This window comes from Miniopterus natalensis, chromosome 5 (assembly GCF_054644295.1).
Source record: "Miniopterus natalensis isolate mMinNat1 chromosome 5, mMinNat1.hap1, whole genome shotgun sequence".
In the NCBI taxonomy this organism is placed as follows: domain Eukaryota; kingdom Metazoa; phylum Chordata; class Mammalia; order Chiroptera; family Miniopteridae; genus Miniopterus; species Miniopterus natalensis.
In genome coordinates, this window is record NC_142085.1 from 7,580,768 (window position 1) to 7,593,259 (window position 12,492).

General features: G+C 58.1%; 1 protein-coding gene across 1 annotated transcript; it reads left to right on the plus strand.

Annotated features, from left to right (window-relative positions):
• Window positions 1-69: 69 nt before the first annotated feature.
• Window positions 70-5,532, plus strand: LOC107541583 (gametogenetin-binding protein 1-like). Its single transcript, XM_087817234.1, has 6 exons — window positions 70-530; window positions 1,086-1,171; window positions 1,592-1,686; window positions 1,897-2,044; window positions 2,966-3,105; window positions 5,482-5,532. The coding sequence occupies exons 1-6, from the start codon at window positions 70-72 to the stop codon at window positions 5,530-5,532; spliced, it is 981 nt and encodes a 326-aa protein (XP_087673360.1).
• The last annotated feature ends 6,960 nt before the right edge of the window (window positions 5,533-12,492 follow it).

A 12,492-nucleotide genomic window follows, 5' to 3' on the forward strand; every position in this document is an offset into this window, starting at 1 on the left:
CAGTTCTTAAGCAGTTGGTCCTAGGGTGGCTGCTACGGCCCCTCCCTCTGAGTCAGGGCCCCTCTCAGGATGGAGAGCCCAGCTCCAAGCCCTCGATCTCGAGTTTTGGGCCACTCCTCCATGTTCAGCTTTTTTCGTAGCCTGGTGGGGAGCAAGGGCAGCCCTAAGAGCTCTGACAAGGCCCTGTTGGGAGATGAGGAGTGCCTCTCGAAAGAGCAGGATGCTCTGTCCTTGATGACTGACCGCCAAGGGGGAGTGGGGGGGAAGGAACCCAGGCTGCCCACCAAGGTGCACCATACCCTCTCTGTGGCTCTGCCACAGCACGATCCCTCTGGGCGGGGGCCGGGGGACATGGGGGCCCAGACCACTCTCCCCATGGAGGTCCTGAGTGTCATGGCCCCTGGCGTAGAAGTAAATTGGGTGCTGCCCAGAAGAAGCCAGGAGGGTCTGGGCAACCTGTTGGAGAAGGGGGAGAGGGTCGAGAAGGAGACAGCAGAGGAGGCCTTCGGGGATACAGGGACCTTAGCCAGGTAAGGGACTGGGCTGTGGGTGGTGTGAAAGGGCCCGGGGCGGAGGCATTGAGACAGGCCTGGATGTAAGCTGGGGAAAGATATGGCAGGACATCCTGGGGTGGTGCCAGCAATGTGCGTCCTTGGATGAGTCGAGGGCTGCACCAGGGCACCTGGGGGGGAAGGACGGACTCATCAAGGGTGAGGAGGCATCTGGAGATGGGGTGTGTTGGGGGGAAGCAGAGATGAGGGGCCTCCCACAGGTGAGGGGTTGTGGATGGAAGCAGGAACCGGAAAGGAGTGTGCCAGGGTGCGCTGGCTGCCACTGCTTCTCAGCTCCTTTCCGGGCCCCACTCCACCCTGCCTTCCTCCCCACTCTCTCCCTCCCGGTTTCCACCCCCACACCCTATCTCCAGGATGAAGCCCCCAGAGGACTCAGCTGGGAGCTGCTGGGAGCAGGAGGGTGGGGGGCTGAGTAGGGCCTGTGGGAGAGCCTTGGGGAGGGGGGGTGTCTGGGGCCTTTACCACATCTTTGGGCCCCACCTGCCATCCAACCTGACTATGCTTTGGGACCAGGGGCCACTTTGCCCAAGCCCTGGAGGTGAAGCAGAGCCCTGAGGCCTTCGAGAGGGAGGAGGAGGAGGAGGAGTGTCTACTGGATGGTGAGTGTGGTGGCCACAGGCGTGGGGAGGGGCCAGAAATAGACCCTCTTTTTCTAGGACTCTGCAGGGGTGCGGGGCCTGGAAGGACACAGTCTAGAGGAATACTGGAGTCAGGCTACCCGGGGTCGAATCCCAGCTTCACTGTGCCAAACCGTGTGATGATGGAAAACTGTCTCAGTTCCCTCATCCGTACGGTGAGAATGCAATAGTACCTATCCCAGAAGGCAGTTGCAAGGATTAAATGAAATGTCCTTTCTAAAGTGCCCAGAACCACACCTGGCACATAGTAGGTGTTTGCTAAAGAAAACCAGGAAACCTGACCCTCAGCTCAAGCCTCCAGGTGTCCCTGCCCGGCAGGGCCTGGGCCTGGCCTACTACCCCCAGTGCTGTCAGAGGGTCGGTGACACTGTCCCTTCACAGGAGACCTCAAGCTGGCCTCTTTGAAGGTGAGGGAAACTCCCTGGAACCACCTCCTCACCTTGTACAAGCAGCTTCAGAAACTGACCATGGCCAAGGTCTGTGGGGCCACGCTGGGGGAGTGGCGGGGGAGGCCAGGGCGGGCGCCCCACGGCTGGCTGGGCCCCAGGATATGTGGCTTGGCCCAGGCGGAGCAGTCCTCTTTCTTAACCTCTTGGGAGCTTTACCTCCTGCTTTCTGTTTTATGTGGGGGTGGAGCTGAAGGCTTGGGGCCTTCTCACCTGCTCAGCGGCCTGGCCCGCCTTCAGTTTCCTCTCAAGGAAGGCTTACCCCACAAGGAAGAAGGCGCGGAAGAGGAAACGGAAGAAGAGGACAGCTCATTCAAGCTCTGTGTCCCAGGCGTTGTCACCTTCCAGTCGCCGCTGCAAAAGACATTCAGGCCAACGGATGCGGCGGGTAAGTGGCGCCCCACCTCCCCTTCCAGCGCGCCCGGGCCCTGGGAGTCACGGCGGCTGAAGGCTAGTGGTGTGATACCAGTTCTTACCACCAGGTGGTACCATAGGACATAAGACGGCGCACGATCGGGGGGCGGGCAGCGTGGCTGGGCGGGGGGGGGCTCCCCTAGCCGGGCCCCCCTGCCCCAGGGTTTGGGAGCCGGCCGGTGACGGCTGTGACTGGGGCTGGGGCTCTTAGAGCACCGCCCTCTCCTGGCTGGAATTCTTTTTCAGCGGCCACCTCCATCTCTGGTTTTCCATCATGTGTGCACGGCTGTGACAGGGCCCCAGAGGGCGTCCCTGAGGGCAGGTTAGGAGACAGTCAGGGACGTGATAATCTAAAATCATTGTTGACATTTACATAACCATTTCTCTGGGTTATATCCTTTCCTAAGCGCTTTTCACAAAATAATGTACTGGAGTCTGAGGTAGGTCATCTTATACGCTCTGCTTCACAGTGAGGAAACTAGGCACAGAGAGGTTAAGTAACTCTCCCAAGATCACACAGCTAGTAAGTGGCAGAGCCGGGACTCGAACCCAGGCAGTTTGGATGGTTCCAGATCCATGATCTTAAGTTGGTGGCTGGAGGAAGAGCAGGTATCTGCCCCTCGCATGGTCTCCCCAAGAGGTAGTAAGACTCACACTCATGCTTCAGGAGGAGGCCCATGGAAAGCGAGTTTCTTGGGGAAAGCAGGGCAGTGGAGAGGTGGTGTCTGGCCGGCTCCAGGTAATGGATGAAGAAAGCACTGTGGCTGGGGTGAGGGGGGACTGCACAGGGCCAGGATGAGGCTCGGAGAGCCAGACCCCGGCCTCTTCCTCCTACCTCTAGGAGTTTTCTCCACCCCACGCCTGCCTCTCCCTTGCCCATCTCTCTGGCTCGCAGGTTTTGTGGACTCAGAGTTAAAGAAGTTGCTGGTAGCCCAGCAGGAGTCCCGCCTCCGGAAGACGCGCAGCCATGAGGGCCGGGAGCCACTGGTCCAGCCAGAGATCACCCTGGAGGCGGCAGGCACTGAGGGTGACCGGGTATGCCGCCCCGCCGAGGATACTGGCGACGGGGCGAGAAGCCTCCCATGCCACCAGCCCGCCCTGGCCCCCCCCCCCGCCTGGGTAGGGGAGGCTCAATCCCTTCTTGGTGGTATTTCTGAGAGTACAACCCTGACCCCTGCGCACACACACTTCTCCATCAGTCTCCGTCTCGCATTTGACCCAGAGTCCAAATGTCCACTTTTGAGGCTTAAGTTTGTCATTCACTTTCTGTGTGGCCTTGGGCAAGCCCTTTTCCCTCTCTGGGCCTCAGTTTCTTCGTCTGTACATGAGGGGACTTGTCTAGGTGGCTTTCCAGCACATTTGTAGCTCACATAATGTTGTTCATTTTCTATTTTTCCTCCCTTCACACCCATATCCTACCCCCCACAAACACACATAGGTTCTGGGCAGTTTCCCCGCTGGGTCACACCACAAACCACCCACTACCAGCCCTCCTTTAAAAAATTTTTTTAAATTTGTTTATTTGTTTATTTTAAATATGTTTTTATTGACTTTTTGATAGAGAGGGATAGAGACATAGAAACATCGATGAGAGAGAAACATCATTGCACACCCCCTACTGGAGATTGAGCCAGCAACCTGGGCTGATAAGGAATCAAACCAGTGACCTCTTGGTTCCTGGGTCGATGCTCAACCACTGAGCCACACTAGCCAGGCCTATTTTAGCGAGAGGAAGGGGGAGAGAGAGAAATTTGTTGCTCCACTTATTTATGCATTCACTGGTTGCTTCTTTTGTTGTTGTTGTTAATTCTCACCCAAGGATATTTTTTCCATCGATGTGTCTCTCTCACATCAACTGATTGCTTCCTGGGGCCGGGGATTAAACCTGCAACCAAGGCATGTGCCCTTGACCTGGAATCAAACCCGAGACTCTTCAGTCTGCAGGCCGACGCTCTAACCACTGAGCCACGCCGGCCAGGGCTGTCTACCTCCTTGGCATCAGCCATAAACATTAGGCCTGTCCCAGCTTTTCTGAGTGCATATTGCTTGATCTGTTGTGGAAAAACGTGTTGGTGTCATTTCTGAGTTAATTTCTGTTCATTCATCAGCTCATTCTTTCATTCAGTGGACATATGCCCCTGTCGGTCTGTGTGGTTTACCAAAGGAAAGAGCACAGGGTCTCAGTTGGTTAGAGTGTCGTCCTAATATGACAAGGTTGCAAGTTCAATCCCTGGTCAGGGCACATACAAGAATCAACCAATGATGCAGAAATAAGTGGAACAACAAATCGATGTTTCTCTCTCTCTCTCCCCCTCTCTTTCTCTCTCTCTCCCCCCCATTCCTCTTTCTTTAAAAATCAATTTAATAGAAGAAAGAAAAGAAAAAAAGAGTGAGTGAGCATAGGGTTCAGAGCTGGCCTTTAGCCCTAGTCCCAGCTCGGCACTGACTTGCTCGGTGACGGAATGTAGGCTGGGGCTTTGCCTGTGCACGGGCCTGTTGGAGATGAAACGTGTCTAATCCTCCCCTGCACAGGGCACCCCACTCTTAGGGGATGACTCCCTCTGTGGGGGTCTGACTGCCAGGAGCACAGGCCCGCCAGGCAGAGGGGCGGCCTGTCCTGAGCCTGCGTGCCCATGCCAGAGGCCCCCCTGTGCTCTGGGGACAGGGCTGAGCCACCGCCTCCCAGCCCACACGGAGTCAGCTCGGGCAGGGCCCCTCGCTGGTGCCTTTTCCCTTTTCCCCTTCCTCTTCTCCTCCCCAGAACCACCCCGAGCTAGCCTGTCCCCTACCGCAGGGGCCACAGTCCTGGGGAAGCCTGAGCAGTATGGGGGGGTGTCCTAGGGAATTTCTGGGTGGTGGCTAGTGGGGGGCCCAGCTCAGTCCTCACTTTGGGGACACAGCTGCCTCAGGAATGCCTTCCTCTTGTGGGTGTTTCAGAGGCCCTGTCCTCTTTACCACCCGAGCTCTTCTTATCTGCCCTCAGGGATGCCAAGCTGAGGGGGAAGGAAGCCCCTCAGCCTTTGGGGAGTGCTGGGGGCCTGGGAGAGGGGCGCTGAGGCAGCTGATGCACCAGTCTAGGCTGGAAAGAAGGGTACAGAGGCCCCTTGGTGTGGTGTCCAGCACAGAGGTGAGGACAGGGAGGGCTTGGCTGGGGTGCCGGACTCCTGGGGCTTTGAAGAAACCTCCCAAGTTGGAGCGAGAAAGGTCCCTCCATTTTATGGGAGGGAGGTGGCTCAGGGTTGGTGGGTCTGGGTTGGCTGTGGGACATGGGGGAGGGTTTAGAAAAGGTGCCCTCAGGGTGCTTGTCTCTGGGGGGTATGTGGGGAGGTTCTGGGAGGGGGAGGGGGGCCCTCTAGGAGGCAAGAACCCAAAGTTGCCGAAGCATCTTCTTTCACCCACTTCTGCCCCCAGCGCCTGCTCCTGGAGGAGATGGATGAGATGGGAAACTGGCCTCCGCAGTGAGTGAGGCGGTGCCAGCCGGGCCCTGCCCCCATCCCTGGAGCCAGCGCAGGGAGGGAGCCCCCTTCTCAGGAAACATCCAAAGAGTGCCTGGGGCCAGGGGGTCTTGAGATAAATGGTGTCCATGTGCCTGCAGGGTGTGCCTGACCAGCAAACTGTCCCCACCAATCAGACTCTGGCTGCGATGTTATTAATAAAACCCAGTTTGACTCTGGTCTCCGGGCTGCCTGTCTGCGGGTCCTGCCCCTCATCTTCAACCCGAACAAGCTCAGTTACCTGGGGTCTCAGTCTAGCTCCCAGTCTGTGCCTGTGGGGCTGCAGAGCCCTGGGCTGCGGGGGGAGGGGACAGCAGGGTGTCTGAACCGGAGGGTGGGCGCTTGTGCACCTGACCAGGGGTGGGGACAACCCTGGCCCAGGCCTGCCCCTGGCTGCACCAGCGTCCCTGACTCCCTCCCGCCTAAGTTACCAGGCCTGGCTTGCGGCCTCACAGGGAAGATCCGGGAATTCTCCAGCAGGAAGTTCCTGCCCCGCTAGCGCGGGGACAAAGCCAGGAAAGCAGCCCCGGGAGCGTGGGGACCGCCTCGGGATGGGCTGGGGCAGGTGAGGGGTCCCTGGGCTGCATAGAGACGGGCCCCATCCTGCTGCTCCTGGTTGCAGCCCACTGTGCCACACTCAGCCGGCGCCTCCGGGGGTCCCGGGTAGAGGGGGCCCTGACATCTAGAAGACCCAACCCTCTGTGATGCCAGCGGCAGGGGTGGGCTAGAGCTGGAGGCTCACGGTGCGGTGTCCTGACCCACCATGAAGGGGCACACGTCAGGGGGAGATCCAGATCCGATGGGAGGGAGGGAAGGCCACCAGCTTTGGACACCAGGAGATGCTGTTGTCTGGAGGTGCTGTTGGCTCTGGGTAGGACCAGGTTCCTTCCCCGCCTTGTGGTCCAGGCTCTGAGGCTCCAGCGTGCGTGCGTGAGAGCTCATCTTACCCCAGCTTTACAGACCGCTGGCCAGGCTTTTTCCGTGGGCAGCCCCCACCCCTCGTCTATTCTGAGGCCTGTTGCAGAGCTGAAGTTCAGTATCAGAACGTGGCGGCCTCTCTTAATCGCGTGTTTGATAACAGCTGCTTGTTGGGTGGATGACACATGCTTAGGGTGGGGGTAGGGAGGTCGCAGTGACTGGCCTCCTGCCCAGCCCAGCCTGTGAAGGTGGGAGTCCCCGCCTCCCATCCCCCAACCATGGAGAGGGCAGGTGGTCCACGAGCCGGCTGGGGGCTTTCTCCTGGGCTTCCTGGCCAGGGCCCCTGGAACCCCTGACTCAGCCTCGGAGCCAGAGGCTGGTGGCAGGGTCCATCTGGACTGCCCCCTGAGTCAGCCAGGAAGCAGCCTTGTGACCATATGACTCACCTGTGTCCTAATTATTTCCTCTGAGAGTTTTGGCTGAGGGCCTTGGAGGGCAGCCTGTGGACTGCCCGGTTGCACCTAGACCCCCGCTCTCCCCTGCATGGACCCCATGAGGATACGTCTCCTTTCCCTTTCTGATAGCCCCCAAACCTGGTGCCAGCTGCGCCCACTGGAGTGGGGGAATTCTGGGGCCCAGAGCACAACAGGACAGAGCTTCATCCCCTCCCGTCGTCCTGGGTCGGGCCAGCCGGCACCACAATGCGTGAGGGTAGGCCAGGCCCCTCTCACACTCAGGCTATGAGAGTGAAGGGCAGAGCCCTTGGCTCGGGAAGGGAGACTCTGCTCCTTATTTCAAGTGAGGGTTGTGTCGCCTCCCCGTCCACCCCCACCAGCTTCCCTGACCTAGCGAGAGGAGGGTCAGTTGGCTGCGAGGCGTGGCTGGCACAGGTCTGTGTGGCGGGCTTTCCCAGACGGTCAGGGTCCGAGGCTGGTCTCTGTGGGTGGGTGGCAAAGGCAGTGGTGACAGGGCCTTAGGATGTGCTGTGGGGGAAGGCCCGGGGGGCAAGCTCAAAGGGCTGGGCTCAGGCTCACACCACCGGGAGAGGACCTGCATTTCTGAAAGGCTTCGAGGGAACCACAGAGCATCTGTGGGTCAGACCTGAGGAGTGGGTGGCATTTAAAGATGCCATCCCCTCCTGGGTGCACAGCCAGCCAGGCGGGGGCTGCCATGCCCTGCTGTGCAGGTTGGGCCCTGCACTGGGCACCTGGCTCAGGGTGTGAGGGTGCCACTCTCTAACTGGCTTAAATGGCCAACTGGGCCAGCAGTGGCCCTGGTCAGGCTGTGGGCGTGAGTCCAGCCATAGGTCAGAACTCGCCAAGCCTCGCCGCCCTCCCGGTTTCCCACTCCCCACCCTCCTCCACCTCTGTAGGTATCTGTCTTTCTCCACTCCCTCGATTCTCTCTGTTACATAAAATTTCTCAGGACTGAGGGAGATGGAAGGAGGCTGAGAGCTGCATCGTTCCATCAAGTTTATTAAGGGTTAGGTTCCAGGCTTGTCCAGGCGGCAGCAAGGCGACAATGTCCGGTGGGCCGTGCGGCCAGAGCTGAGGGCCTATATAGGACAAGGCGGGCTGGACAGGAGGCCGCGCTGTGCCCTGCCCCAGACAGGGGGAAACAGGTTGCCCGGGGAAGGGAAGGGCCTGTCCCAGGAACCAGCACACAGCAGTCACTGTGGGACACGGGGTGGGGTGGGTCAGACAGTCTGAGGGGCTTCAGGGGACAGTTGCTGTGGGGCCCAGGTGGAGCTGGACCGAGCTCGAGGGTCCAGCTGTGCTCGTGCCATGGAACGGTCTCCTCTCCTCACTCTGCGCCGCCTCTGTCTTTCTCACTGTGCCTCTGGGGGGAGAGAGGCCAGAGAAGCAGTCCCCATATCCATTCTGAGGATGTTAGCGGAAAAAAATCCAGCGGGTTGGGGGCATGGTGGGGGCTTCCAGGGAAATGTGGGCAGGGCCAAAGCTGGGCCCGCCTGCTGCGGACAGTGGGAGCTGCCTCCCTGTGGGCTTCTGGGCAGGACCTTTGAGGAAGGTGCCACCTCCGGCTCTGTTTAGGGTCAGCAGTTGTCAGTCTTGCGGGGGGGGGGGGGGGGGGGCGGACCAGGGGTACTATTTTGCAGGTGGGAAATGAGATGGAGAGCAGGCAGGAGGAGGGGAGGGACTGGGCTCCCGTCATGGACAGCCCACGCCTCTCTGAGTCTCAGTTCCTACGGGAGAATCACGGCTCCTGTGGGCTGAAGGAAGCGCTGTTTGGCATAGAGCAAGTACTTCTTCATTTATTCATTTATTTATTTTCCCATGGTATTTATTTTTTAATCTTCACCTGAGGATATTTTTTCCATTGCTTTTCAGAGAGAGTGGTAGGAGGAGGGGGTGAGAGAGAGAGCTATGGATGTGAGAGAGAAACATCGATTGGCTGCCTCCCACACTTGCCCTGACTGGGGCCGGGGATCAAACCTGCAACCGAGGTACATGCCCTTGGCCAGAATCAAACCCGGGACTCTTCAGTCCGTGGGCTGACGCTCTAACCACTGACCCAAACCGGCCAGGGCTACACAGAGCAAGTATTTATTAAGCATCTACTACACCCCATTCCTATTCTAGGCACTGAGAAATAGAGCAGTGAACAAAACACAAAATCTTCACTTTTTTGAGCATTTATTATTATTATTATATTTATTTTTTATCTTCACCTGAGAATATTTTTTCCACTGCTTTTCAGAGAGAGTGGTAAGGGGAGAGAGAGAGAAACATCAATGTGAGAGAGACACATCAGTTGGTTGCCTCCCACACTCACTCTGACCGGGGCCGGGTATCAAACCTGCAACCGAGGTACATGCCCTTGGCCGGAGTCAAACCCAGGACCCTTCAGTCTGAGGGCCGATGCTCTAACCACTGAGCCAAATTGGCTGGGGCTGAGCATTTATTCTTGCCAGCAGGATAAATAATAACCATAAGATATCAGGGAGTGACAAGCACTGTGCAGAAAGAGGAGGCAGGCTAATGGAGCGCTGTTTTAGACAGAGTGATGGGATGGGGAAGGCCTCTGAGGAGGCCGTGTGCTAGCAGGACCACGGGAAGTGAGGGAGGGATCGGAGGGCCTTCGGGGAAGGGCCTAACAGCAGAGTGCTCAGCAGTGCAAATGCCCTGCGGCAGAAGCACCTGGTGCACTGCAGCTGAGGAACAGGAAGAAGACCTGTGTGGCTGGAAGGGAGTGAGTGGGAGGGGAGGTCAGGAAGGAAGGAGGAGAACGTGCACTTTGCTGATCTGGGTTTTTGAGGGGTTATTTTATCAGTGAGGTGTGACACAATGTGGTTTACATTCTAAAAGTCTCTCTTGGCCCTGGCTGGGTGGCTCAGTTCGTTAGAGTGTTTCCTGATACGCCATGGTTGCCAGTTCCGTCCCTGGTCGGGGCACATACAAGAATCAACCAATGAATGCAGAAATAAGTGGAACAACAAATCAATGTCTCTCTCTCTCTCCATCCCTAAGAAAATAAATTTTAAAAAAGTCTCTCTTGGCTGCTGAGTGGGGAAGAGACTGCAGGGGGTGGGGCAAAGCAGGGAGGCCACTTCAGAGGCTGCTGGAGTTGTGTGGGAGGTCACCGCACTGGCTGCTGTTATATTATAGAGAGGGTCCTGGGTTGCTAGGGGTGTCTTCAGCACCAGGGAGCATCCCTTGCACCTCTGTGCAGTGGAGTCTCCCACCTCTGTCCCAGAGGCTGGAGAGGGCAACCTTGGGGCCTGGGGCCCAGGAAGGTCCCATTGAAGGCAAGTGGGCAGGAGGTGGTTGGTACCAGCAGGGCGTGTGCTCACTGATGCACAGCAAATGCTTCCTGGCCAGGACAGCCCCACCATGCTGATGATAGGCTGGGCCACCATCTGGGAGCCACTGAACCGTGGGGTGTTTCTTTTCCCTGCAGCCCTGGGAGGGCCCAGGCTGGAGCCGGGGCTCTGCTGATTTAATCTGCCCATAGACCAAGGATCAAAGACATCTCTCTTCTGAAATTCACGGTTGGGGGTGTGAGGTAACAACAGACTCTGAGTAAAAATCAGATGATGATGTTGCTGTAACACAGGTTTGGAGACTGCAGAGGAGGGAGCAAGTAATTCCAGCAGGGAGGAATCCCTCGGGCTTCAAGGAGGAGGCACCATTTGTGATTTGGGCTTGCAGGAGCAGGAGGAGGGATTTGACAGGTGAAGGAAAGGGAGAGGCCCACGTCCGCTAGTGGGACAGTCTACACCGTGACCCCACTTTCCACCCCTCTGCCCAAGACAGGACCACCCTGGACTCTTCCTTTCTGGGCCTGCTTGTTCAGTCCACCTCCTCACGTTTAACCCTTTGCTCCCTGCCATCCATCCCTCTTCACACTTGCATTCTCAGTGACCCTGCTGGGGCCCGAATCCCAGCCACTGCTTCCCGGTCCTCTCAGACCTCTGCCCATCACTGCCAGTCTTCCCGCTGCCCTCAGCTGCCCCTACCCATTCCGTAGAGCTCAGCTCCCTCACTGCCTCCTCCTCACAGCTCCGGGGCTGGGGGACAATGGGACCCGCTCTCCCCTGCGCAGGGCAGTCGGCACACCGTGAAAGCAGCCCCGGGGGCTTTGTCTCCAGGTCTGAAAGGGCTCCATACGATTTAAAAACTTGGCCCAGCCGGGGAGGGGTGGGGGTTTTGTCTTTCTCTCTGGAATCTGGGAGGGCTGTGATGGCCTCCATCAACGAAGGACTGCGGCAGTGACACTAGGTGACGGTGGAGGCCAAGTTATAAAAGGCCCCACAGGCCCCAAGTGCTTCTCTTAGAACGCTTGCTCCGGTTAAGCCCACCCCACGCAGACTGCCCTGCGCAGGCCAAGCTGGGAGGCTGCAGCGCTGCTCTTCTCCACAGCCCCGTGCCCCACGCAGCCCGCAACGCCTGCCAGCCTCGGAGGGAGCCGTCCTGCAGCCCAGCTCCGCAGAGCCTTCCAGACGACTCCAGCCCCAGCCAACATCTGACAGCAATCCCATGAGACCCCAGTGAGAGCTGCCTAGCCAGGCCCTTCCCCAGCTCTTGACCCTTATAACTGAGCAAAATAAAATGGAGATAGCTCCACACTACTGAGTTCGGGATAACTTGTTTTGCAGAAATAGTAATCAAAACACTGCTCCACACCTTTCCTATTCTTCTCTTGGTTCCCTTCCCACCTTGTGTCCAAGGCTAAGCCCTCCTGGACTGGACCCAAAGCCTAGAGCGGCTGCCTGGGCTCTGAGAATTCAAAAGGGGAGCTGGCCCCCTGCCCCCCAGGAAGTACTTGGCTTACCCAGGTGGCAGTGACCAGCCAAGCACCTGACAGATGAGCTGCTAGGTGGCACCTCCACCCTGGTCCCTTCTGCTTAGCCAGGACTAGGGTGTCCTTAGTGCCCACTTCTGTGCCCAGGCCGGCCCTCAGTCAGGCCCTATCCTCAGCCCCTGGCACCCTATGTTTCCAAAGCCTGGCCCCCCATCCCCCAGTCTATTGGCTGAGCGGGGCTGGAGCGGGGCAAGGACAGGATAGCCTGTCACCAGAGCACAGAGCTGTGGGAAGCTGGGCCTTGGATGTGGCTGGGGTTTGAGTTGATACTAGGACTACTGACTGGAGTGGGGAGAGCACATCAGAGACTGACCCAGCTCCCCAGCTCCCCAAAGGGACTGGGCTCCAATCACCCCCAGTGATAACTGGGTGGACATCCGTTATTGACACCTGTCCCTTCCTTGACTCACTTCTCTACTCCTTGGCTGGCATTTACTGTGCTCGCCTCCATTAATGTAGGTGTCCTTGAATCTTTGTCTCAGGATCTGCATCCTGGGGAACCCAAACTAAACTCAGAAATGAGGATGAGTCCTCAGTGAGCTTATAGTTCGGCCTGGGAGTCATATCCGGGGTGCCCATCAGAGTCCATGTGGTAGACGTAGCCATGCCAGGGCTTCTGGGGAGCACCTGCTCAGTGCCAGGGAACGGGCGTGGGCGTGATGTCTGCTATCTTGCTGAATACTCACCA